The sequence below is a fragment of the Calonectris borealis genome, chromosome 1 (genome assembly GCF_964195595.1).
Source record: "Calonectris borealis chromosome 1, bCalBor7.hap1.2, whole genome shotgun sequence".
Lineage (NCBI taxonomy): Eukaryota > Metazoa > Chordata > Aves > Procellariiformes > Procellariidae > Calonectris > Calonectris borealis.
Window position 1 is genome coordinate 4,418,707 of NC_134312.1, and position 27,114 is coordinate 4,445,820.

At 50.0% G+C, this 27,114-nt stretch overlaps 1 protein-coding gene across 6 annotated transcripts; it reads left to right on the forward strand.

Moving 5' to 3' along the window:
- Positions 1 to 3,175: 3,175 nt before the first annotated feature.
- PFKFB3 (6-phosphofructo-2-kinase/fructose-2,6-biphosphatase 3) lies at positions 3,176 to 26,623 on the forward strand. Of its 6 annotated transcripts, none has more exons than XM_075143093.1 (16): positions 3,721 to 4,272; positions 9,395 to 9,520; positions 9,850 to 9,946; positions 10,476 to 10,542; positions 10,697 to 10,771; positions 11,079 to 11,135; positions 12,960 to 13,084; positions 13,814 to 14,021; positions 14,811 to 14,957; positions 15,330 to 15,434; positions 16,421 to 16,550; positions 16,763 to 16,825; positions 16,996 to 17,060; positions 19,243 to 19,413; positions 20,582 to 20,604; positions 22,561 to 23,071. In XM_075143093.1, the coding sequence occupies exons 1-16, from the start codon at positions 4,194 to 4,196 to the stop codon at positions 22,613 to 22,615; spliced, it is 1,593 nt and encodes a 530-aa protein (XP_074999194.1). In that variant the 5' UTR covers positions 3,721 to 4,193; the 3' UTR covers positions 22,616 to 23,071. The 6 variants fall into 6 exon arrangements, with proteins under 6 accessions (XP_074999155.1, XP_074999194.1, XP_074999146.1 ...); XM_075143045.1 differs by lacking the exon at positions 22,561 to 23,071 and adding an exon at positions 23,626 to 26,623 and having other exon boundaries at positions 4,055 to 4,272; XM_075143054.1 differs by lacking the exons at positions 20,582 to 20,604; positions 22,561 to 23,071 and adding an exon at positions 23,626 to 26,623 and having other exon boundaries at positions 3,176 to 4,272.
- Positions 26,624 to 27,114: the final 491 nt, after the last annotated feature.

Sequence of the window (27,114 nt, forward strand, 5' to 3'; positions counted from 1 at the left end):
CGGTGATGTATGCACAGCTCCCAACCACCGTCTCCAAATTTTAACCCTGCAAAGAGTTGCTGGGTGCAGGGATGGATCGCACAAATTGGATCCCAGTGGGCATCATGCACGCTGCACCTTGTCCTCTCCATGCCACATCCTAGAGACATGGTCCGTGTCGTGCTGAACGTAGGCATGAACGTGACTTGTCCTTTCCTTCCAAGTTTCCTTTAGAGGGGGAAAAAAAAGAAAAAAAAAAAAAAAAAGAAGAAAAAAGAGGAGGATGAATCATGGCTTAGTCAGAGTTGGGGCTCGCCGGGGCAATCGCTGCTGTTGCCTGCATTTTGATGCTGGGGGAAGGGTGCCAGGGGAGGCTGGCTGGTGGTCCCTTGGTACCAGTAGGTTCTTCCAAAGGAGATGGGGAATTTAGTCCAGGATTGTGATTTTTGGGCGGTATCCAGAGCCTAATTCCACTGTTCGGGGCGGGTTGCTAGGTCAGTTCGGTGTTAGAGTGACAGAGAAACAAAAAGGGGGAATTGAGGGGTTTTGGCTTTGGCGTTTTGGAGAAGTTCGCAGTCTGTAAAGCCCGTAAGATATGGGCATCCCATTCTCACAGAACTGGAGTTTTTCACCCTTTTCCGCCAGTCTCCCCTACTTTGCACTGCCCTTTCCTCTCCCACCCCTCTGGACCTGCTGCCTCCATCCCTTGGATGCTCAAGGTCATTTTTTTTCCCCATCTACCACCAGGACCTTCAGATTTTGAGCCCTGCCATTACCTTTATACCCCTGTCCCTTTGCATTTATTAAATCTCCGCAGGTTCCTGCGATAGGGTAGGTAAGGCAGCACCTCCGGCAAACGCTGGGTGATTTATTCCTCCCTCTGCACCTTTTGTCACTTGGCGAAGCAGAGGATGCGGGACAGCATCGCTGGCCGTCCCATGGCACGCCAACGCACCTCTTCCTAACAGCATTTGGCCCTCTCGGTGACTTGATTTCTTGAAAAATCACTGAGCTAAGCACCCCGTGGGCTCCTTTCACAGCAGCTGTAAGCAACAGCTTATTTACCGGTCTAGGCTCTATTTATAGGGTGCTGTGCTTTTGCACAGCACAACTCGAGAGGGGAAAATAAACCCTCTCGGTGCACCTAGTGCTGTCCTGCCCGCCACCCTCTCCCCGCGGTGAAAGTGCCTTATAAATAGTAATGATGCTTCTTCCAGCTGACCTCGCTTGGAGCAGCTGGGTGCTCGTGCCTTTGAAAACCAGGTCATTTATTTAGGAGTTGAAGTTTTCCGCTCCAGTTATTTAGGAGTTTTTAAGCCAAGAATTACTAGGTGGATCTAATTTGAAGTGACTGTGATTTTAATTCAGGCGGGGTTTCGCTTTCGGGCTCCTTTTGGTAGTGTGGGGGTGGTGATTTTTGAAGAGGAGAAAAGCTGCAGAGAGGAGAGCTGAGCTGCTGGAGGAAGGGGGTGCCCAAACTCCTCGTCCTGTAACATCACGTGAATTTTCTTCCTTCTTCTGACTTGCGTTTTAGCCAGGAACTCAATTTTCGTTGCCCTCCAAGGGAAAAGGTCTGGGATTTTGGGGAAAAAAAACCCAAAAACCCTCCTGCCCTTTTCCGAGGCTGGATTTTGGGTCCAGGGAACACTGTTGTGTCTGATCCCCATCCCCACCTTTGCCAGCCAGAGCTCTCGCTGCTCTCCCCCATCTTCCTTCCCACGTCCCAAATCTTTGGCTCTTTTCCAGCTCCCTCATAGTAGCTAATTTTAATTTTTTTTTCTTTTTGCCTGCGAATATTTTTTTCCTGCGTAGGAGAGGGAAGGACTGTGCATTTTTTTACTGCATTCGTCTTGGCTCCATGTAAGGAGATAGCCAAAAATATGTTCTTTCTAGATCCGTTATAAAAATATAAGCCTTTCCTTCTAGAGGAGGAAAATACCTTATATAATAAAAAAAGGCTACTGAACACTTTGAGTATCCGAGATGTTACTTATCGGGCTTTCAATTTTCAAGCAAAATTTGCTTTATTAAACCCCAGCAGAGCAGATGCTCCCACCTCTAGAACTCTTCCCAGCTATGATATATTTCCATGTTTCCCCACTGTGGCACGTTCACCACCCAGCACCCTGTCAAATGGACCCCCCGGTGCCAGGTGGGATCCACCCCAGTGCTGCAGGGTGGGGGTGTTAGCACACTTGGGGCTTAGGTGTCTCCAAAGCGGTTTTTCTGGGTGGCCCCTGGATGATGTCCCCAACCCTTCTGTGCTGTGAACATTGATTGCTTCGGGTTGTTGTTATTGCTGGGCTGCTGTTTGCAGCGTAATTTCAGGCGGAAAGGTCACCTGCAGGAACCTGGTCACTGGAAGAATAATAATAATAATAATAATAATAATAATAATAATAATAATAATAATAATAATAATAATAATAAGTTAATAAAAGTTAATAAAATAATTAATAATAATAATAAAATAATAATGAAAAAAAAATACATCGTGCCCATTTGAGCAAAGCTTCCCCGGGGAGCATCCCCAGCACTGCCGCTGCTCCACACCCCCACGAGAGCCGCTTTTTTGCGGGGAAGGACGGAGGGGCGCGGGGGGGGGTGTCTGAGCCGCCCCCGAGGCTCCCGCCCGGGCGTTTTGCGCGTCCGCGGAGCGGGGCGGAGCGGTGGCGGTGGCCGCGGGCGGAGGCGGAGCCGCCGCCGCAGCCAGGGCATCCCCGGCGGGGGAGGCGGCCCGGCCCGGCCCGGCACAGCCATGTGCGACGTGAGCGACGTGCCGGAGCGCAGACCCCGGCCCCCCGCCGCCCCCCACCGCCCCCCGGCCCGCGGAGGGGCGCGGCCAGTGCCCCCGGTGCGGGACCGCCCCACAGCGCGGGGGGGGGGAGGGGGTCAAATCCCCCCATGCCGCCGCATTTTAGTTAATTCTTAGTTTATTTGGGGGTTTTCAATTTTATTTTTAGTTTTTTTTTTTATTATTTCTTTTCTTTTACTTTTTGTTTTTTATTATTTATTTTCTTTTACTTTTTACTTTTGTTTTTAATTTTTTGTTTTATTTTTTATTATCTATTTTCTTTTACTTTTTATTTTTAATTTTATTTTTTATTTTTTATTATTTATTTTCTTTTACTTTTTTAATTTCATTTTTTGTTTTATCTTTATTTATTTTATTTAATTTTACTTTTTATTTTTAATTTTATTTCAATTTTTGGTTTACTTTTATTATTATTATTTTCATTTTTCTTTGTCATTTTACTTTGATTTTTCGTTGCCGTTCTATTTCCGTTTTTCTTTGTCATTTTATTTCACTTTCTTATTTTTATTATTTAATTATCTTACTTTTTATATTTCATTTCCAATATTTTTTATCTATTTATTTATTTATTTTTAGCTTGGGGACCGCCTGCATGCAGCCCCCAGCCGCAGCGCTGAAGGCACGGTGAGGGCCGGTCCCCCCCCCCGCCATGAGAACAAAGGCTCCCCGGCCGCACCGGCGCCTCCTTTGTCCCCGCTGCAGTGCGGGGGGCCGGCGGCAGGCGGCAGCGCGGGCCCAGCCCCGCCGAGCCGCACCCCCCCCATCCTCCTCCTCCTCTTACGCGGCGGCGCAGCGGCCGCCCCCCCCCGCCCCGGAGGGCGGGAGCCGCCGGGCGCCGGCCGGCCTGTCGGGCTAGAAATAGGCGGCCGCTGCGGCTGCCGGCTCATCGTGAGCGGAGCGAGGGGGAGAGGAGCTGCTAGAGCCGCAGCAGCCGCCAGGGCCGCCCCTTCCCCGGCTGCCTCGCAGATTTTTTCCTCTTTTTTCCCCCCTCCCCCAAAATAAAAGGGAAATTAATTTTTTTTTTTTCTTTTTGGCATCCAGATTTATAGCAAAATTAGCGGCAGGAGCCGCCCTCGCTCCCTCCAAGCACGCAGCGGCGGTATTTGTGCCGTTCGTGCCGGCTTTGTGCCCTGAAGCCCCGTCCCTCCTCTTCCTCCTCCTCCTCCTCCCTCTCCTCCGCCGTAAAGCCTTAACGAGACTCCGAGAAGCATCCGAAAGCGTCGCAGCCGCTTATTCAAACCACCCCCCAAAGCGACGATTGCAACAAAAAGCCTTTTTTTTTTTTTCATTATATATTTCCCCCCTCCTTCCTCTTTTTTTTTTATTTTTCTTCTCTTCCCTCCCCCTCCGCAAACGCATCAAGGTGGACGCGGAGCGCAAAAAGACCTTTGTTTTAAAAATGCCCATGGAGCTGACGCAAAGCCGCATCCAGAAGATTTGGCTTCCCAATGACAACCGCCCGGCTCTGCCCCGCCGCTGTGAGTACGGGCACCGCAGCATCCCCGCGGGACGGGGTGGGGTGGGGTGGGAAGCAGCCCCCCTCCTCCTGCGTCCCCCCGGGGTTGGGGGGGGGCTCTTTGCAACATCTCCCCCCCTTTCCCATAATATCCATGCAGCATCCCGCCTCCCCCCCCGCCTTTCCTCCTCCAGCATCATCCCGGTGTCCGTATCCCACCCGCTGCCATCCCGTGACTCACTTCCAGCCCTGGGAGCTGGAGGATGCGGAGAGGCGCTGAGACACGCGTGTCCCAATTTCCACTCCCCCCCGCACCCCGCCTCCAGCTCTGGGATTAAAAGGGAAGGGAGCAGGTTGCTAACTTCGGCAGCCGGGTACCAGCTCAGCTGGGATTTCCAGGTTATGTGGCACCTTGCTCTGAGATTTATTAGTGATTTATTAATTATTTTTTGGCGGGGGAAGCAGGATTAAGGCAATGGATTTGGAAAAAAATCACCAGCCGTTTGCACTTTACCACTTTACCCTGTGCTGTGCTTGGGATGAGATAGGATGCAGGTGGAGGGGAGGGCAAAAATCAATGCTGAAACTTCTGCGGTGGTTTCCCATCTTTTCAAAGCTCAGAAAGCATCTTAAAACCAACCTCTGCGCTTAAAAAAAAAAAAAAAAAAATAAAGCAAACGCTTGGGTCATCCCGGTGTTACTATAAAACAAATCATGAATCATAATACAATACTAAAGCTCAAGAGGCAGCTCTTTTAACTCACCCAACAGCTAAACCAACAACCTGCCAGTTGTGCAACTCCGCGTAACTCTAAATAAGCGTCGCAGGAATCCGCAGATCCGGGGCTGCGGGGAGCCAGGACGGAGGAGGTGGCACTTCACAGCCTGGCAAAGGATGGAAGTGGCTTGGGCAGTTGGGTGAATCAGTCTTTCCGATGCTTTTCTTCAGCAGGCATTTTTAAAGTCGCTTCGGACATTTATTTCCCTTGGCCGGAAGGTTTCCCCTTTTAAAAAAATAATAATAAAAAATCCTATGAATTTGCCACGTGTCGTTGCCCCATGGCTATGGGTCAGGCATGCAGCAAGGGATGGCTGAGCCCTATAGCAGATGTTTGCAGATGCAGCCTGGGCTTGGCAAGGGCAGCTCTGCAGCAGAAGCTGCTGAGGAAATGGCTTTTAGCAACAGGCTGAACATCTGGGTTGCCACGGGGCTTTGGTTTTAGCGGGGGTAAAATGTCTCCTGGCTTAATGCTTCGCAGATGTATCTGTTTGGTTTGATTTTTCTCAAGGATTGACACCTTTGAAAGAAATGCCTCGCGTACGCGGAGCCTCCCTGTGTTTTTTTGCTGCTTTATTCACCTGGTTTCTCAAAGGAGAGAATTCCCTCCTTGGCAGAGCAGAAAACTAACACATTTTAATATATTAAGTCACCGAGGGGCTCATTAATACTGTAACGTGGCTTCTAATTATTTTCTCTCCGGGTGGGAACAAGCCATGCTGGGCACCATTCTATGGGAAGAACATTATAGGGCTTTTTTATTATTTTTTTTTTTTTTTTTAAACTTAAGGTGGCTATTTTAAACTCGAGGCGCTATTAATTCCTCGGCAGCAACAAAGAGCAGAGCCACAAAGCCGGGTGGGAATGGAGGTATAACAGAGGCGCAAGGCCGATGCGGTCCCCGGGGGGAAGAGGGAGCTGGAGCATCCCTGGGAGCATCCTCGAAAAGCTCCCGCCTGCCTGCTCCCTGCGTGTGAAATAATTAGTCTGATTGTCCGCTTCCTCGTCATCGGGAGGCTCGAATGGATGCGAAGTGATGCCTTCATCTGGCCTTTTGACGGCGATCCATTAAATTGCTGTCAAGCTGCACGTCTCTCACGTAGGGGCTGGGAAAGTCAAGCCGTCGCAGGCGGCTGGATGGGCAGAGCCGGGCGAGGGGAGGGGGCTCGGGTGGGGGATGCTCGAGGAGGAAAGGGGCTGTTGCTGCCTTTCTCTCTCCCATCGCTCCGGCTCGGTGGAACGAGGGAATTGGAAAATACGGCAGCCACATGCATGCAAAACAGCATGAACATCGCTAGGGTGACATCGGTTTCACACGCGTGTGCGCGATGGGCAGCGCAGAAACGCATTCTCGGTGCATCCGCGAAGGTGTCGGGGAATTGCGATACGAAAGAAAAGGGGAATGTAAGACTAACGTGGAACATGTGGCATGGGCTTGCGGGAGTGGGAGGCACGTGGGAATGCTTCTTATGAGGAGACAGTAAAAATGCCTGAAGTGGGGCATATTATTTTATCTAACCCTTTATAGAAACAAATTCCTTCCCTTTTTTTTTTTTTTGTCCTTCCTTCCACCCCCTCCGGTGAAGCATGAGGGCGCATCGGCGCTGACTTTCTAGCAGATAGAAGGCACAAGTGACAAGCAACTTCTAAATATCCTGATTGAGCCTTTCAAAAGTCATCCCTGACCTTGACTTACCTGGATCGATGTTGATAACGAGTAATGAATATGCACTGAAATCCCTGATAGCGTTCCAGCAGTGGGGAAAAGAAAGGATGAATTGGGTCTTTGTGAAGCACTGGGAGCAAAACACTGGTTCCTGTTACATCCCTGATGCAAAGTTTCCCGGAGGCTTTTGTGATTTAGCTGGGTTTGGGCTCAGGTTCCTGATAAAGAGTTGCATGCTCCGTGTCCTGGTGTTTTGGGAGGTGCTTCCCAGGTCTGTAAACAGATGCTTTTTCACCGTCCAAGGGGAACCTGAATCTTTCCTTTGGCAGCAAACTGAATTGGGGGGAAATTCCTCAAATACAGGTGTTTAACTCCTGCAGCACCCTTTGGAGTTGGCATGTGTGCGCCTATGTAGTGCCAGATCTGGGACCGTCTGGGCTGTCTGGAGCCAAAGGGACGTGAACAGTACCCGGCATTGTCCCTGCCCTCTCGGAGTGCTATTATTTTAATGGCCCCAAATCCTCTTGGCTCCTCTCTTTGACATCATTTGTCTGCTGGCAGGTAGGGAAAGGAGGAGTTTCTCTATTCAGGTATTATTCCTTCCCCCCTCCCTTTACGGTTCTTTTTTGTGGGGAAAAAAAAAAAAAAAAAAAAAAGACTTGCACCTATAGGTTGGTTGATATGAGACTGTTAGAGAGGGGAAAAAAATACTTTTTCTGGATATGTTGCACAGCTGCTTTGCTATCCCAGCACGCAAAATCAGCGCTTGCTGCTGAGATCAGTGGGAGCTGGCCCGGGCTTTTGAAATGCGGCACCGGGGGATGCAGGTCGCACAAAGGGAGCGAGTGCGAGGGCAGCTCCAGCCTGAGGAATGTGGAATATTTAGGAGAAAAAAAAAAAAAAAAAAACAAAAGAAAATCTCTTTTAGATAGTTTTCTCATCTCTTGTCTGCTGTGGCAAGTCAGCCAGGCAGGTGATGGGCGGCTCTTCTCTGCCCTTCTGGGCACCGGTGCTGTAACTCTGCCTCGTGGCCTTAATTCAGTTTCTTTAGCTGTTGGATTATTTTTTTTTTTTATTAGTAGGGGAAGGAAATCCCACGTGCTTTGCATGCTCTCTGGATACCTCTCCATTTGTTTGCCCTTCCCAGACCTCCGCTGAGAAAAATCTACCCCCACCCACCGCCCCGTCCCCATCCCCGGGGAGCCCCTCGCATCCCCAGATCCCTCTGCCGCCGTCGCCTGGTCCCACCTGCGGGCAGCTGGGATGGGCAGGCAGAGCTCTCCGCCCAGACCGTAATTAAGCTGCATTTTTTTATGGCTCTGCCACCAGCCACTCACTCCCTGCATTCCTTTCCCGTGAGGTCTCCGGGCTTGCCGGGTGGATTGAAGGGTGGGTGAGAAATCCCCCGGAGGGTCTCGCCTATCGGGGCTGGTCTCTGCCTTCGCCGGGAGGGCTCTTGGCGTGTCATGCCGGGTGGCATTAGGCATCATTAAGATCTTCCTTTCCTGTATTTAAAGCGCTTGGCTTTGTGCCTCGGCCTTTCCTGTGTGCAGCACCACGTGAGAAATGCTTCTGGAGAGGAGCGGGGGTGAGACACGGGAGAGGGACGCTGTCATGTTACATGGTCCATGGGGTGTGCGGTCCAGATGCATCCCCTGGTGCTGGGACTGGGCTGTGGAGGACTAAAAAAATTCCCAAATTGCATTCCCAGTCCTGTAACTTCAGCAATTTCCTCCAAACTGAAGCAGGAATTTACTTTCTAAAGGATTTATGGGGAGAGAAGCGATTCACCTGGGCAGCCTGGCAGCTGATTTGTCTGCGTTTTGGCCATGCCGTTCGGGTGAGTTGGAGAGGAGTTTCTCTTCACTTGCCAAGTCATCACTAAGCGATGCCTCTGGATTTATTTCCAGCTGTTTGACATGGACCCCTTTTACAACAACAAAAAAAAAAAACCCAGCTTAAAACAGGTTTATGAGGAAAAAGGGATAAGTCACTCATATATCTGCTTTTAAATGCTGGTGGTTCTGCAGTCCTCGGGCCCTGCTTGTCTTCAGAAAAAAACAGTTAGTTGGTTGCATTTGCATGTGTGTCAGCTAAAAAGCTAGCAGAAGTTTTTGGAAGATGTGCTCTGTGGGTGAAGATCTTGGTGCAGACCTGGTATTTCAGCTTTCTTTTTTTTCTTTTTTTTTTTTTTTTTTTTTTTGCACATGAGGAAACTGAGGCACAGAGGTCCTGCAGGGAGCCTGGGGCAGCTGCTGGTTCCTTGCTCACTTTGCAACCATCAGGATGTTCTCTTCTTGCCATGGCTGTCAGGCTGTCGCTCCTGTCCCCCGGTTTGGGTGACACCGGGGTGAAGTTGGGTCAGCTTGGCTTAGCTTGGGCAGTTGTGTGTCACCAGTGGGCAGTCATGGAGCCGTCCACCGTGCCCCCTGCTCTGACACGTGCTCATTCAGCAGATCCCATTGCAAAAATGAGCCAGTGGATTTGCCTGCTCAAGGTTTTGGTTGTCCATTCTCATGAAAGGGATGCACAGGAGATACTGCAGAGATGGTGGTGCACGGGGAGCAGAGGCTTTGGGTTTCCTCTAGCTGCTGAAGGACTTGGGGGAAGGTTGGGTCAAGAGCAAGTGCCTTGCAGGGTTGATACAAGATGAGCTGGAGGATTAACGGCTGCTCATGTTCTTTCTCCTCCTCCTCGTAGCCTGTGGACCGCAGCTCGCCAATTCCCCCACTGTGATAGTGATGGTTGGCCTCCCAGCCCGCGGGAAGACCTATATCTCCAAGAAGCTGACTCGCTACCTCAACTGGATTGGTGTCCCAACGAAAGGTGAGGCTTTCACTGGCTGGCTGGGGAAAGCATGAGGTCCAGGGTCCTCTGGAGTTGCTCTAGGAGCTCAGTGCATTGGGGAGCGGGAGGTAGTGGGGGATCTTTCCAAGATCTCATGGGCCAAATATCTACGTCCTCCTGTGGCTTCTGCTGCAGCCCAGGTTCTCTCCTTCACTTTGAAGACCAAGGGATGTCCCTGACCCTTTTGCTCTAAGGATGTCACTTCTTGGCCCATTGCTAGGAAGCATTATCTGCAGGAGCTGCACAGCTGAGTCGAGCTGTGCTGACGCCCACTCCTGGTTTTGATGGTCTTTGCCTTTCCCATCCAGTTTTCAATGTGGGGGAGTATCGTCGCGAGGCAGTGAAGCATTACAGCTCCTATGACTTCTTCCGCCCCGACAATGAGGAGGCCATGAAAGTCAGGAGGTAAGTGTGGGTGCTGCATCTGTGCTCATAGCCAGGTCCCAAATGGGTAGTGAAGCCCACAGCTGGCAGTGGGGTTGCTCAGCTTGTTTTAAGGGGTGATGGACAGAAAAGCTGGGCTCTAGCTTGAGATCTCCTTGCCTGCCTAAGGAGGGCCTGACTTGGGTGCCAAGAGCTGCAAACTGAGGTTGTCAGGGCTTGGTAGCTTCAGGTCACCAATGCATCCTCCATGAGTGGTACCCTAAATTCACCTTCAGGCTCGGCGATGTGGGGTATGAGGTCTGCCATGAGGTTTGACCTTTGCTTCTCCATCTACCATTGCCTCTGCCGTGAAGACCAGCACGCCGCTCGGCACGCGTGGCTCTTGTATTTTTAGCAGGCTGAGGGTGACTTTCCTAAATGTCCCTGGAAGAAGGGGGGAGGTGGCAAGGAGGAGCTGCAAAGCCTGCCCTCCTTTGCGGGGATCTGTGCACTGGCTGCTCCAAGCATCTCTGAGAACATCAAGACCATGCATGTCTCGCCTCTTTTGCAGGCAATGTGCCCTGGCTGCCTTGAGGGACGTCAAGCTGTACCTGACAGAGGAGGCTGGCCAGATTGCGGTAAGCTCCGAGATGGGCTCCATGGGGTTTGGCAGCAGTCCTGGTCCCGAAGGCGCTGTGCCCTGTGCAGTTCGCTCTGCAGTTCCTTCTCTGAGGAATGGCTCAGTGGGAAACCAGACGGTCTTGGTGCTAATTGAAATCTTTGGTTTTAAAGGTTTTTGATGCCACCAATACCACGCGGGAGAGGAGAGGGATGATCCTAAACTTTGCCAAAGAAAATGGGTTCAAGGTTGGTACCATTGGGTTGCTGCCTGTATTGCATAGTCCATGTTAGTGTATTGTTGGCCTATCTTCTTTCACTAACGTGTTGTCCTCAAGATGTTCCTGTGTAAGGGAGATTTCACTGCTGGGTTTGATTAAAAATGTGAAACTCTTTCCTTGTTCCCAATCCCAAGACCTGGAGAAGGAAAAGATAGGGGCGGGGCAGAGGGAGAACTCTCCGGTCAAGGAGGGAGGAGGTTGGGTTGAGCAAGGAGCTGGTTGAATGCTACAAACCTTATTGCTGGCCTTCAGGTGAGCTTTGTTTTGCTTCGCAGGTGTTCTTCATTGAATCTGTCTGCAATGATCCCACGGTAGTTGCCACCAATGTTATGGTAAGCATGGAAACACCTTGCTTTTGTTTTCCCTCATGTAGGATTTTCCACCTCCTCCCTGCTGGTTTCTTATCAGAACATCTTGTCAGAGTTGGTTGAGGATTAGGAGGTTTTTATCTCTCTATGATGTATTTGTCCTGGGATGAGAAAGGAACTTTTATCTCCCAGGACCACCCAATGAAAAGAAAAGTTGTTGTAGCCTTTCCCCAGCTCCCTTCTATGCTCTCTGCATATCTGTTGATCTGTAACTTGATATTAAGGACAGAAAGCATTCAAGATGCTTTGGTGACCCCCCCCCCCCAAGTCCCATTTTTTGGAAGCGATGGATGCGGTTAGGGCTTTAAATTCCACCAGAGAGTAGTCAGACTTGGTGTCTTCAGCCATGTGCGGCTTCCCAAAATCTATTGGGGTCTGCTTTGAGAAGAATAGAAGGTCAGCTTGGAGGTTTCTTGCCACTAGCTGAAGTCTTGGTTGGGAGAGCAGCATAAAACATTGCTTCTCCACTCCTTTGGGAGCTGCTGGATCTTTGATTTCCCACCAGCAGAAGAGCTCCTTTGCCCGTTAGGCTTGGCTAGGGCAGGTAGATGTTAATTGGTCTACCTAGGCACGATTAATCTGAATGAAAGTGTCCTTTCCTCCACTGGGCTCTGCTCCAGCCTTATCTCCAGTTGTACATCTGAACTTCGTGAGCCATTTTGTGGTGTCTGGGAATGTGTTGCAGGATACCCAAAGTCTGAGAGAAGGGTTTTGTTGGGTTTTGTTCTGCCCCCCGGATGGGCTCCACAAAGGGTGCTGTGGTGGGGGCTAGAGCATGGCTTTTGCTCCTGCTGGGAGCTAGTGTCCCATGGCCAGCGATCAGCTTTTTGCGAGGTTGCACACAGCCTTTTCCATGATGCTAATAAAATGCTCAGTTTGCTCTATCTTTTTTTTTTTCTTTCTTTCTTTTTTTTTTCCCTCTTTGCAATACCCTGAAGCTGGATTTTTTGGAGGATTTAATCCCTTTCTTTGGAAACTAATGCTTGAAGGGGGAGAAAATGAACTACTAGCTGAGCGTAGGTTTTTGCTCCACGGGGCACTGCAGATGAATGGTGCTCTTAGTGCTGGGATCAGCGCGGAAAATACACTGCAGGTCTGGGGTGCTGCCGCGCGTGTCGCTCGGTTGTGTTATCCTGTTGGTTTCAGGATTGCGTGTGAAGTTACTAACGTGTAATGCTGCTACTCAAACCCAAATCTGCAGGAAAAATAGCCTGTTAGTGTAGTTGAGGCAGAACTTAGTCCACGAGAGCTCTGGATATTCACATTGCCCATTTCTAGCATCTTTCAGCCCAGTAGCTTGTAGCAAATAATGCATAGAAAGGGGTTGAATATTGTTATCCTGCTACCTCAGATGGTGGACAGCCAGGTTGACCTCTATCTCCTGGGAGCTTTATTCACTCAAAAGGCCCGGGGCAAGCATCGTGCCTAAGCTTATGTACTTTCCATCCTCAGCTTGAACTGTTTAAACCTGATGCTTTTCTTTAGCCATAAAAAAGCTCAGTTTTCTCCACTGTGTTGGGTGGTGAGGTGCTACCCAAACTCTTGGGAGAACGGGAGCAGACCGATACGCATCTATACTGGTCATGCAATGGTTTATACCAGATTTTCTCACCTTGTGCTTAGTTTTGGGTCTAGTTTGCTTCTTTTTTGTCTTCTCATAAGTGATGGTTGTAAAGTGGCTCAGCCAATAGCTGGATCTTGGCAGGACTTTGAAATTTGAGATTAGTATGGTCTGGCTTGGAAAGCTTCCTAACCTCTCCTTGCGGCATGTTTTTTCCCCTACCACAGGAAGTAAAATTGTCCAGCCCTGATTACCGGGACTGTAATTCAACCGATGCCATGGAGGACTTCATGAAGAGGATCAATTGTTACCAGGCCAGCTACCAGCCGCTCGACCCTGATAACTATGACCGGTAAGAGACTTTGCTGACTTCTGAACTGGCTTGAATGCCTGCCTTCTCCCAGGAGAGGAGTAATGAAGTATGGAGCTGTATTTCACTTTGTCTTCAAATACGTGACTGTGCTAGAATAATGCATGGCCAAGCCTCATCGTGAATTCGGCTTCTCCCTTGAAAATGCCAGGGAGCCAGGGGAACCTTCCCAGGCTCTTCTGGGCTCAGATAATGCTGGTTCTGCAGGTCTAAATACAAAGGTTTTGGAAAAGCAGTTCGGTTTGAGTGTTTCCGAGATGCTTTTGTCAGTTAAAGGAAGGGACTGCTTGAACAGGCTCAAACCACAAGGTTGAGCAAGCCCTGTGCTTTCTGCCTGGTTGTGTGCCCTGGGAGGACCTTTGTCCTGCATGACCGTGCAGGCACCTCCCAGCCTTTCCAGCTCATAAATACGTCCGTGTGCCCTGCGTGGATAATCCTGGTCCTGCTGAGCCCTGTCCTGGGGAGGAACGTGCTCCCTGCTAGTCTTGTTTAATCCTCTTTACTGCTGCAAGGAGGAATGGTGGTTACACTAGTGTTACTTAGCTCTCCATGAATCGCCGTTACCTGTCGGCTTCCTGTTGAAAATAGCCTGCGGGAAATCCTTTTAGCTGGGTGATTATGTTGACTGAGATAACCTCACAAGGCTGTTTGTCAAGGACGGTGTTTCTTTCCCCACTGGCAACCCCTTCATCCTTGCTGTGCTTTTCCTAGGGAGCTTTCTCTCATTAAAGTCATCGATGTTGGCCGGCGGTTCCTGGTCAACAGGGTTCAGGATCACATCCAGAGCAGGATCGTTTACTACCTGATGAACATCCATGTCCAGCCCCGCACCATTTATCTCTGCCGGCATGGTGAAAGCGAGTTCAACCTCAAGGGGAAGATTGGAGGTGACTCGGGCCTCTCCAACAGGGGCAAGAAGGTGAGGGAGAAGGGAATATTCCCCTACGGCTTCTAGGAGTGGTTTGGTGTAGTAGATGCTATGCATTGGATTAAGTGTATATTTGATGACAGCTGGGGTGCTCAGAGGATCCATCTATAGGGGTAGTTAAATTTGGGCTCGGGCATGGCCTCAAAACAAGACTTTCCAGCCATCAGTGTTGCACGTAGGCTTGCATGTAGTTAAGGGTTAACAGAAGTTGGGCTGCAGAAATCTCTTGGAGAGAAGGGTATGAGTATCTTCATCAAGTTGGTTCAGACCTTGCACAGGCAGGGCGGGCTGTAGAAGGACTGCTGCCACCCTTTGGTAGGGATAGCCAAATCCAAGGGTGCTTTCAGATTGCTCACTACTTGATTCTTCAAAGACATGGTCAAGTGCGCTGCTGCAGGGAGGGTTATTATCAAGGACTACAGGCTACATCGATTTAGCTCTATGACAAATAAGCAGAGCTGTGGTTAAGGGTGGCCAGGGATCTGCCATAGCATTGTAGGAGAGCCCAGGTTGTGGTGCTGTTTCTTGGACGCTGATGTTCTTCCTTGATGACATTAGGTTGCCGCTTTCTCCTCTGCTTTCTCTCTGTTCTCGTACCCCTCATAGCTTTTGGGGATCAATGCATGTGTGGCTGCTCTTCACCTCAGAGCAGAAGACTAATGTGTCTGCCTATGGAAGGCAAAAAAGGTCCTGGAGAAGGCAGCATTTACTGGGAAGCAGGGAAGAAGGCCCATTGGGAAGCTGTGGATCAGGAATCAACCTCTTTTTTATGTCCCACAGTTTGCGCTGGCACTGAACAAGTTTGTTGAGGAGCAGAACCTGAAGGACCTCAAAATCTGGACCAGCCAACTAAAAAGGACAATCCAAACGGCAGAAGCTCTCCAATTGCCCTACGAGCAGTGGAAGGCACTCAATGAAATTGATGCTGTGAGTATCTTTGATTGCAGTAGGAACAGCTGGATCGTGCTGGTTGCCGCTTGGCGGAGAGGGTGGTAACACCAGCCTTTTCACTTTTGCCTAAATCTCATCTTTTGTGGGGAGATTCTCCTTCTGTGCGAACGGGTGGTACTTCTGCAGTACTCACAACTTGGCTTCTGATCTTAGCTCTACCTTGTGCAGATGCTTCCAGATGTTGGCTTGAATGAGCAGATTAAAATGATTTTTGCTTGGAACTGCTCTGTAGCTGACCACTCAGAGGGTGATAGACAATTGCGTTGGAGAAGGTTTTGCTTGTTGGGCGTGCTGATGCCTTTTGATTTGAGCATGTCCAGTAACCTCATGGATGTCCTGTTCTGGCAGGGTGTGTGTGAAGAAATGACATATGAAGAAATCAGGGAGCAGCATCCAGAGGAATTTGCTTTACGTGATCAGGATAAATATTACTACCGCTATCCTTCTGGGGAGGTAGGTCTGCAAGGAGACCTTCAGGGATGTGATTCTTGCTTTAAACATGGCTTTCTTGTCTTCGTGCTGTCCTCTACACTCGGAGCAGGGGAGCAGCAAGTGCTCCAAGAAACTAGAATCAAGAAAGGTCAGGGCTCATGTTTATCTTTTGCATTGAGCTCTTGTGAAATCGTGGTATGTGAAGATCTCATTAAGAAATGTATCAGTTAACAAACAGTCCCACTGACTTTATAGCAAATGAGTAGGAGGCGGGGCTGGAGGTTTCTAGTCCAACCTCCTCCATTACATCCACGCAAAGTGGAATTTCCTTTTCTTTCATTTCCAAAGAAGTAATTTCTACTCCTGCTCTCAGTATCATTCCCTAAGGGTTGATGTTGGTATCTCTGTTCCTGGCAATCTGCTTTCAGGGTGTGACACAACGAGGTGGGAATTGACATCAGTTCTGGATGATACTTTAGGCTGTGAATTGAGCTTTTTATCCCCAAATTAAAAGTCATGTCCATAGACATATGGGAGAAATCTTTGGAGACATCCTCATGACAGTGTGTCTAACAGGAGAATGTTTGGGGATGTCTGACACTGACTCTGGGTGTCTGGGCTTCCTTCTGTCTGCTGTCATGGCTCTTTATGAAGTCCTTCAAAACCCTGGAGATTTTCCGGTTGCTCCAGACTTTTCAGAACTTAAAAATCTTGTAGAAAATAAAATTTCAAGATAATAGACACTATGCTCAAAGCCCCTCTGCAGTTGTTGCTTACCTTAATAAACTCTCCAGGACTGTAACTGAGGTGTGAATGGCTTCTTTCTCCTCTGACCAGAAGAAATAGCTATGTTCTAGAGTAGTCTGAAGATGAGGATTTGTTGAACTTTGCTTAGTTTTAGCAGTAATTATGTTGTTAGATGTACCAAGACAAGGACCATTGTTTCTTGTGAGGTGCTCATTTTCTTGATTCTATGCCATTATCTCCCTTCCCTTCTTCTGTCTCAGTCCTACCAAGATCTGGTGCAGCGCCTGGAGCCGGTCATCATGGAGCTGGAGAGACAAGAGAACGTCCTTGTGATCTGTCACCAGGCTGTCATGCGCTGTCTCTTGGCATATTTTCTGGACAAGAGTGCAGGTGAGCTCCCTGTCCCTGGGAAGAGGATTGATCCTGCTGGAGGAGAGATGATAGATGGAGCTCTGAGGAGATGAGAGATGTGTTCAAGTCCATGCAGGGCCTGGAGCATGCATCTCTTTGGTGTGGGATGGCCTTAGCTGTTGATGAAGATGTCTAAGCCTGCTTTTGGAGAGGGGAATGGGATAACCTTCCTGCTTTTGCTTTCTCTGCAGATGAAATGCCCTACCTGAAATGTCCCCTTCACACAGTGTTGAAGCTGACCCCGGTGGCCTATGGTAAGTGGAGCCTTTCTACTAAACGTGCCAAGGGGTTCGACTTGTACCTCCTCCTGAATCCAAGCTGCCTCTGGGAGAAAAGCAGGGGTCTGGGGTGGAGCACTTTGTAGCATCCTGTGCCTGTTGGGTTTGCTGATGGCCTCCTTGTCTCCTTGTGCTCCCTTCTGCAGGCTGCCGGGTGGAATCCATCTCGCTGAACATCGAAGCTGTCAACACCCACAGGGAACGGCCAGAGGTGAGTGTTGTTTTTCCTCAGATCCATCCCTTGGTGTCCCCCTTCTTACCCCTACGGTCAGCTGGCAGCCAGGACGCCTGGGTTGGGCATGGGGAGATTGCTCAGCTAGATGCTCAGGGTGCTGCTGGAGGACAGGAGCATCAGTTGGGTTCTTGCTCTGCAAAGACGTGGCCGGTTGAGGGTTTTCTGAGGGAAAAGAACTGTTGCATGTGCCTGCTTCCCACTGTGTTTGCCCAGATTAAAGCTGACCCAGGGAAAGCTCCTCCCTGGTCTTCAACTTTCACCTGCGCAGTCAACCGCTCACCCGAGCGGGGAACAGAGCCATGGACAGAGAAGGTGACTTCTCCCAGGTCTCCGAACTGGCTGGCAGAGCCTGGGCTCAATGCCTTGCCCAACATCTCCTGCCTTTGTGTTTTTTTCCTGGCGTGCCCACAGCTCCATGTGGCTATGTCGTGGTTTAACCCCAGCCGGCAACTAAGCACCTCACAGCCGCTCGCTCGCTCCCCCCGGTGGGATGGGGGAGAGAATCAGAAGAGTAAAAGTGAGAAAACTCGTGGGTTGAGACAAAGTTTAATAGGTAAAGCAAAAGCTGCGCACACAAGCAAAGCAAAACAAGGAATTCATTCCCTACTTCCCACCGGCAGGCGGGTGTTCAGCCATCTCCAGGAAAGCAGGGCTCCATCACACGTAACGGTGACTTGGGAAGACAAACGCCATCACTCCGAACGTCCCCCCTTCCTTCTTCTTCCCCCAGCTTTATATGCTGAGCATGATGTCATATGGTATGGAATACCCCATTGGTCAGTTGGGGTCAGCTGTCCCAGCTGTGTCCCCTCCTGACTTCTTGTGCCCACCCAGCCTCCTAACTGGTGGGGTGGGGTGAGGAGCAGAAAAGGCCTTGACCCTGTGTAAGCTCTGCTCAACAGTAACGAAAACATCCCTGTGTTATCAACGCTGGTTTCAGCACAAATCCAGGACATAGCCCCATACCAGCTACTGTGAAGAAAATTAACTCTACCCCAGCCAAACTCAGCACATTCCACCAGAGTGCCGTTCTGTAGGGTGGGAGGTGGTGGCGCTGGGCTGGGGATGCTGCAGGGAGGAGACCCCTCAGATGGAGGAAAACCCCCGTACGGTCAGGTCTATCTGCCCTGTGCTCCGTTGGGAGCTCGGAAGCCAAAGCAGGGGAACGCCAGCTCAGTGCTGGGGCTGGGCAGCCACCCAAGGGGGACCCCAGGGACCCTGGCAATGCCCATGTTCCAGTCGCTGGGACCTTTCCAACTTGTGTGTAGCAGTGATGGAGCCCGGCTTGATGTTGGACAGTCAGAGCCATCCCCTTTTGGCCCACATCTCCCTTCCTTCTCTTCCCAACCTCAGCGGGCAGCAACATTTGAGCTGCTTCTCCCTCCCCGTGGCTGTAGGTGGGGAAGTCCTTTCCCCTGTTGTGGGGGCCATGGCTGGCCCCCTCCACCACCACCCTCGCTAGGGATGGCTGGAGACCATGGGCTGCGGGTAGGATAGAGCAAGACACGTGCGAAGCGCTTGGGTCCCTCTGCTCGGCTGCGCGGGGTGCTGCCCCTCCATCCCACCTCGCTTGAGTTGGAGCTTGGCGCGGTGCCGACCCTCGCTGGCTGCTGCCCCCATTTCCCAAATCTTCCTTATCAGCCCGGGCTGGCTCGTCTTCTCTCTTCTTGCTTTCACACCCCTCCCTGGGTCGGAGGGACCGGCTTCGAGGAGGAGACCGATGGGCGCCTCTTTCTGTCGTGCAAAGTCATGGCTTTTGATTACCGCTAGGTTTATATAGCGCTCTATATTTATTTTTTTGTGAGTAGAGGCTCAGGTGGGGAGAAAGTCTGTCTCGTTTCTGAGTGCGGGGCTTTTTTGGTTTTTGTTTTTTTTTTTTTCCCCCCCCTCCCTTTTTGGAAAATCGCGCTGCATTCTTGAACATTTTGCATTAGGGTTTTTTTTTCGGTGTCCAGAGCCTTTCAATGCATCCTTTGCACGTCGACAGCGATTGTGGGGAAAAGCAGAGGCTGCTTTAAGAAAAAAGAAAAAAAAAAAAACAAAACAAAACAACCTGCTTCTTTTTTTTTCCTTTATAACTGTCGCCTTCTTCCCTTTTATTTTATTTTATTTATTTTTTTTATTTACTTTTTTTTTTCTTTGTCTCACTCTAATTTAGGAAGCAAAGAAGGGACCTAACCCGCTCATGAGACGTAATAGCGTTACCCCTCTAGCAAGCCCAGAGCCCACCAAAAAACCTCGCATCAACAGCTTTGAGGAGCATGTGGCTGTTTCTTCCGCCCTGCCAGGCTGTGTTCCTCAGGAAGTGCCCACGCAACTGCCGGGACAAGTTAGTTGAACTCTTCTTTTTTTTTTTTTTTTTTTGTTCTTTTTTTTTTTTTGTTCTTTTTCTTTTTAGTTGTTGTTATTCTTGTCGTTTTATTGTTTGTTGTCCTCCTCCTGTCGCTCCTGAAGCTGGCGAACGGCTTGCACTTGTCGCGACCTGTGCTGCTGTCTCTGAGATTCGTCTTTCTCCCACGGCTGCTGTCCCTCCCTGCCTTGGGTTGGTTTCGGGAGCACCCGGCGAAGAGTCGCTGTGGATCCTCTCTTGGGTTTTGAGAGTGTCGTGAATCCTCCAAAGCTCTGGCTGCGTTAATTTAGTGCCTTCACCATCTGGCATCGTGGTGTCAAACCCCTGGGGAGCCACATCTCTAGACCGGCCAGGACTGAAGGGCTCCTGCCTTCCCCCTGCACGTGCTCAGCTCTGGCGTAGACCTGGGCGTTGCAATAAAGCAAATATTCTTGCGCTTCTCTCGAGAAGGAGCTGCCAGGACCCATCTTTGACTTGAGGGGTCTCCTTCTTCCCAGAGCAATAGGCAAAACGGACCAAAAAATGAGCAGAAGCCTCTTGGCATGGTGAACCCGGTTGCCTTCTGCAGCCCTGGGTGAAACCCTGTGGGTAGCTGCTGTGGTGCTCATGTGTCCTCTCCTCTTTACCCACCCATGAAGGGATGTAGAAAGAGAGACCTTGCTGCACACTTCTCCAGGAACAAAACCCCCCTCCCTGTGCTCATTAAGGAGCTGGGGTGGTACTGGAGAAGCAGCATAGATATATAGGTGCCCCTTCACCATGCTGCCCTTCCCACCAGCTGCCTGTTGGATCTCGCTGTCTCACCCAGCCCCTCTTGGCGTTATCTGTGTTGTCTGCTGTCCTCTCGCCCCTCCTCAGCCAGATCCCGGGCAGGTTAGGAAGGGTGCCGTGCTCCTCCAACCACTCTGCTTGGTGGCCGCTTCGCATGAGCCTTCCCACCCCAGCAAGCACCAAGCGGGGCAGCTCGGTCTCTCTCTCGGCTTTCGGGGCTCCGCTTGGGCGGGTTGAGTCTTGCAACAAACTCTCTGATGGCTTCAGGTTTGGAAACTCTCGCTGCTCGGGTGCCCCTCGCTGCTGTCCGGTGTCCTCTGCCCGGTCTCGCGCGGCGTTACTGACACCTCTTTCCATTTTCTCTGTCTCTCTGCAGCCTTTACTAGGGAAGGCATGCCTGTAAGTACCTTCTTGCGTCTTATTCCCCCTTTTGCTCCCCCCCCCTTTCCATGTCTCTTGCCATCCCACCGGTTGTTTTGTTGTTGCTGTGAAACCGGCCGGGGTGTGGACTTTTTGGAGTTAATATTTCTCTGTGTGTGTGGGATTTGGATGCATCTTAGGAAAGGTAAAGAGGAGACTATGGGTGCTGCTTTGTCCAACCCTTAATTTTCCTAGCTTGATTAAATGTCCCAATTTTGTTGAGAAATGAAGCAAATTATCACTTGCCCTCTATTGATGATGTCTAAACTCCTTGGACATTCAGGGGATGAGAGATGCTGTTGGGTTTTCCTGGGGTTATCTCCTCTGCGATAGCACATTGTACCGTAGGCGATAGACCCAGGTGGTCTGTCCTTCCCAGGGGCTCTGAGTTGTGTCTATGGGTGATGGCACCAGACTGATCTCTGAGAAGGTTCTGACCTCAGCCCCAAGCAGGGTTTTATCGCCTGCATGGGAACAGGAGTGTGTTTTCTGGAGCCAGACTGATCCTGCGTCCTGGCATCTGCAGTTCTGCAAACCTCTGGATTTTGGGAATAGTCTGCCTAGATGTCCTGGGCAGAGCAGATGTAAGGATATTGTCCTCTAGCTCTAGTAAGAAAGCAAGATGCCTTGAGCATTTAATGGACTAATTATGAATAATCAAGGCTTCGACAGTTTGCCTCGGTGCTGTTAGATCTTTGGGTAACAGGGACAGGACAGCTTCTGGATAAATTTGAAGCCTTTGGACTTAATTCATGCTACATCATTGAGTTGAGAGCAGCGGTTGTTGGAAGCTGTGCTCAAATGTCTTCTCAAAGACGAGGGAGACTTTGGGGCTGAGCTGAGGCTGGGGTAGTGCCCAGGGATCATTTTGCCCCTTATAGACCAGTTCAAATCAGCCTACGTGCATCCCTGTCCTGGTTCGTTTTGTGGGCTGAAGATGGAGGAATCTGCTATAACACGGCCAGGCCCCAGCCCTGCTTGCACGTAACAGCTGGTGAACCTCATGTTTCTTCTCCTTTTAGAGTTTTTGAGAAAAGGGAAGTTAGGAAGGTCAGATTTGGCTTTGCTGGTGGATGGGTTGGGGAAGATCATCGCGCTCATGCTCCTGGGCAAATGTAGAGGTTGAGTTGCTCAGCATGGCCTGCATGTCTGTGCTCCTTCCCTTGCTGCTCATGGGCACAAAAGCCTCTGATGAAGTGCCTGGTCTTCTTGGGTTGCTTTGAAAGCATTTTTGTTTCTTTGTCCATCCCTCCGTCCACCTTTTTCCCCATCCATGTTGTAATAAAAAGCACTGCATGCCTCAGTGCTGGCTGGGACACTGAAAACACGCTCCGATGTTGAGTTTGGGAGGTGGCCGCATCAGGTTTTGCTAGACCAGGAGCTCTGCTGGAGCAGGCAGTGATGGCACCCATCCCAGCTGTAGGCTGGCAGCAGCAAGTTTAAAATCTCCAGCTGCTGGGAGCCTGCTTCCACCTACTAATGTGGGACTTAAAGGCTGCTTTTGAGGAAGCGAAGAAGACACCCCAAACCAAAGGCTTGGCGTCAGTACCTCTCTTGGAGGCTGTTGCCTCATAGGTGCATGCGTCCGGTCCCACTATGTCCCACCACAACCCATATGGGTTCAGGGGAGGTAGAAGGAATCTCCTTCCCAGTTTGTACCATGGGACTTGGCTGGCAGTGGGTGCTTCGTTTGCATCAGCCCTCACTGTTGGGGTCTTGACCCCCATCCAGGAGGACCAGGGGACACCTGGAGAGCCTGGGGACATGGCTGTGTACCTCAGAGTCCTCCTGATTGTGGGATCAAGCCAGTTTTGGGGTCACGGGACTACCTGGCGTGATGATTTCTTTTCCTTTTGCTTGGTTTGTGATCCGAAGTGCACTTTTTAACAACGACCTGATCCCCTCCCTTCTTCCCTTCACTTTTCATGCTTAAAGACGACCCGTTTGTCACTTTCTCAAAGTTTTCTCTTTACTAATATTTCCAAGGTAAATGCCTGTGGTGCATGTGGCTTTTCCTAACCCTCCTCCTGTCTCCTTAGCTAACAGGGAGAACAGCTCAGCCCGCTCTGCCTCGTAGCCTGGCCAAGATTCCTGGTGCTTGTAAGAGGCAGTTTAGGTAGTAAAAGCAAAAAGAAAAAAAAAAAAAAGAAAAAAAAAAATGTTGAGAAACCCTCCTAGCTGTTTCCTAGTCCTTTTTTCCCTCTACCCTGTTTCGTGTAGTTTTGTGAATTGGGAAATGTCCTTGTTGTGATTATCTCCCCTTGGGTTTCTCCTCTAGCGGATGCTCTCCTCCGGCCATCGCCCTCGGGGCTGGTCCTGCTTCTGTTTAGCTGGTTGTCTCTGGTTTTGTGGTCCTCACCGTGCACTGGTGTGACCACCCCGCACCAGGGCTGTGTCCGAAGCAGCTCTAGGGTCCGTGAAACCCCGTGTCACTGGGGGAGCGGGTGCTCCTGCTGTACCGCTGGCAGTGGCCGGTCCCCATGCCGGCTCCTCGGCACGGCTGGCGGGAGCTGCCTCTTCTTGGCAGTGCCAAGGATGGGCAAATGGTGACCTCCTCCTTGGCAGGTGGGGGGGGACACTGACCACCCTCAAGGGGAGCAAGACAGAGATGTTTAATTGGGCTCCTTGAATGAACACCGTGGTCCCCCATCACCTTGCCTTGCATGGACCAAAGAGCAGCTTCAGAAGTGCAGACGGGGTGGGGTGGGAGGGTTGCCTTCTTTTTAGGTGATTTTAGGGATATCTTTGTCTAATCCCCACCCTGTAGTTAAAGCCAGGTGACGCTTGAGGGGAGGGGTGTGGGTAGCAAGTCAGCGCATCCCCCCCACCTTTCTCCTTGGGTGGACAGTGTCTTCTCCTCTGTGGTGGATGCTTTCGTAGTGACCCGTGCTGTGGCTTTCTGTTACTCCCCCCGTCCCCTCCTTGATGTGCATGTAGAAGATGCTGCTGGGATAGGGTCCAGCACGACCCCCAACCCCGGTCCTTCCCCTCTCGTTGCAGAACATGAACAACCCGCAGAAGCCGTTGTGACTCCGTTGGCGCTGTCGCGAGGCCACCAGCGACGCCACCGGCGATGCCAGCTTCCCATCCCATAGCCATTTCCGAAGCTTGCTTATAAACCGGTCTCCTTCGTCTGTGGCGAGGTCGACCCTCGGCTGTTTCTACCCACGCCCGTTCATCCGCCAACCGCTCTGCTGAAGGGGGGGAGAGATGCAGGAGAGCGGAGGAGAGGAGCTCCCTGGGGTCACCACCAGATCTTTAGGCTGCAGCATTTGCTCTCCTCTCCGGCGTCCTGTTAGATCGTAGCAAGCTGTAAAGTGCTTCTAGCACACAGGAGTTTAATTTTCCTCTGTAAGCGGTTTTTGATCTCTTGTATAGACGATTGGTACCCATCCGCCTGCGGGTGGGGTGTATATATGTGGACGGTGCGGGGTTAACAGAGAAATAAGGGGAAGGGGGGAGGGAGTGAAGGGATTTTGTGCTTTTTTTTTTTTAATAATTATTATTATTAATTACTTTTCAAGAAAGCCCCTAATGTGCTGAGCGACCCATGCCACAGCCTGTCGCACAGCCCGGCTCACCCAGGCCCGCGAGCACCGGGAAGGCGGTTGTGCGAAGTCCTTCACAGCGAGATCTGCTGGGTTTAACCAAAAAAATCCCCAAAACATGCTTTTTTTTTTTTTTCCCCTTTTCTTTTTTTGAATCAACACACCTCAAAGGGGTTTGCAGAGAATGTAGATCTGCTTCTAAAACTGGTGGTGAGCTGCCTGTAGCATACGGGGAGCCACACCGATGGTGGTTCGGGCGATGCTTTCATCTCGGGGAGCACCCAGGGATGCTCTGAGTTCAGGTGTGTGTGGATTTTGGGGGAGACTGAGCACCAGTTGAGGTGCTGTGCCGGCACTTCATCTCCCCTTTCCTCTTTCTTGGAGGAAAGTGGAGATTTTGGGGGGCGGGCTTTGAATCCCTGCATCGTCGCAGGACTTAGCAGGTGAACAGGCTGAGCTAGATGCATTTTGCAGACACACAGGTCTCGTGGAGGTGGCCAGAGGTCTGGCTGGGATGCAGGAGTCCCTGTGTGGCTGCAAAAAGCCACAAGAAGGGGCAGTTTTGTCTGTGTTCTCTTTTTTTTTTAATTTAATATATACATGCACACACACATGTATATGTGTATACCTAGAAACCGCTTGGTTTTTGCACTTTATTTGTGGCAGGAGCATAACTATTTTATTTTTTTCAAGTCGTGCCCCTTAACAGGGGAAGCCTGAATACAGGCAACTTTTTTTTTTTTCCTAATTTTATTTTGCATGCTGGAAAGCTGCGACTACAGAAAAAATAGTAGTTACGGCCTTTGAGGTGTGTGTGTGGAGGAAAAATGGGGCGAGGTCCTGACTTTTAGACTCCATCAGCCAACCTCCCACTGGTTTGATACGCAAGATCCCTTCTTGGCAGCCTGTCCCAGGCTGCGAGACAGTGGTTAAAAATGGCAATTAACCACTATTGCTTTGTGCAAAAGTCTGTGGATTTTGAGTTTTTTTTTTGGTTTTTTTTTTTTTTTTTTTTTTTAGGGTTTTGGGTTATTTTTGGTTCCCCCCCCCCACTCTGATGTGCAGCATCTTCTCCATCCCCACCCTGTGCTCTTTGCCTGCAGCTGGGCTGGGGAACTGGAGACGGGCAGCACTTCGCTTTCATCCTTCCCATGACTTTCCTCAACGCCTGGGCAGGGAACAACATCCCTAAGACAGGGAGCAGAGAGGTTTGGGGAGAAATAATGATGGTTTTTTTTTTTTTTTTTCCTGCTTGTGTGTTTTTTGGGGGGTTTGGTCTGTTTTTTCCTTTGGGAAAAGGTGAACCACAGTGCCTAGCGCTTCAGCCTCGTGCAGCCAAAGTACGTGCTCGGAGCGGCACCGACGGTGGGAGGGGGCCGGGACCGCGCTCGGTTCGTATCCGACTGGGGGAGAGACGGTCTCGGCGGTGCCCTGCCTGTGTGAGCTTGTGCATATGTGTATTATATTCCTGTACAGGTGAAAAAAAGAACACTTCCTCCCCCCCCCTTTTTTTTTTTAATTTTAATAACCACATTAAAAGCAGACTTCTCCCTGTGTGCGCGGTTGACATCTGCCCTTTCGGTTTCTCTGACTTTGAGAAAAATGAATGTTTTGGGGAGGGCGGGTCACTTGTCTTTTCAGCCTCCTTTCCTGGGGAGTTTTATCTTTCTCCTCCTGCTACGAAAAGATAAGCCGGCAAATGCAAACATTGACGTCTGGCTGCCCCGTGATCAATCCTGTAAACATGTAATTCTGCAGATGTTTTGGCGTGTATTTGTGTGTGTGTATATACATATATATATATATATATATATATATAAAAAAATATATATATAAAAAAATCAAACAGCAAAAAACTTAATGACCCTAAACTTTCTTCCTTTGGGAATAATAGATGTCTCGGTAGGTCCTACAAAAAGCCTGGCCTTTTTTCCAGTAAGGGGAAAATTGGTCTCTGAGCAGCAGAGAGGTCCTCTCGTGCTGGAGGGTGGGATGGTGGGTGGGATGGTGTCAGCCTGGTGCCATCGTGCTGCCCCAGAAACTCGCTGCCCGTCGTGTTTCGGGGAACAGAGCCGAGGACTGGGCAGCGATGCTGCAGCCAAGGCGGGTGGGGAGAGGGGACTTGTTGAACCACATCAGTGATTTCTTCCCCCCTCTTATTTTTTTTTTTTTTTCCCCCTGGTTTTGTTTTCCATTGTGATACTTGAATTTTTTTTTTTTTTTATAGCAAACCGCTCTATTTATTTAATGTATACTGCAAAGCTTGGAGAGAAGGGTAGTTACCTGGGATTTTTTTTTTTTTTTTGATTTGTGATATGTTAACTGTTCTGTATATACGTCTGGAATAACTGCCTGATACAAAGCTGTGCCAGCTTAAAAACAGGGTATGCCTTTCAGAAATTTGTATATTTTGCAGTTGCTGGACCAATAAAATACCTTGTTGAAATACAGATGTGACCTGGTTCTTCTTTGCATTAGGAATTATGCTCTCAGGCTCGTCTTGCGTGCGGCTTGGTGACCCCAAGGGTGACCATGTGCCATGCAGTCCTGCCTTGCACGTATGTTCCTGTGCCTCATAAAATCCCTCCCGACCCTGCAGTGCGATTTCTGAGGATCATCTCCAAGAGAAACCATTTGGATCCCATGGCTTGAGCCTTTTTTTTTTTCTGACCATGTTACAGCAATTTTAAGGTTTCTGTTATGGTGAGTGATGAGCTCGTCAGTGGAGTTGAGAGTGTCGTTCCTCCAACCAAGTGTTGACACCCACTTAAGGACAAGTGAATACCCCCAAGCTCTACCCACTATATCACTGTTGAGTATAAAGATGATGTCCTGGAGTATGTCCTGCCTAGATCTTCTCTAGCCATTTCTTCAAACCTGGTACAGTTCTTGAAACCAAATACCTGCTTAAAATGATTTGGTGCTAGAGGAAGCTGAAGGG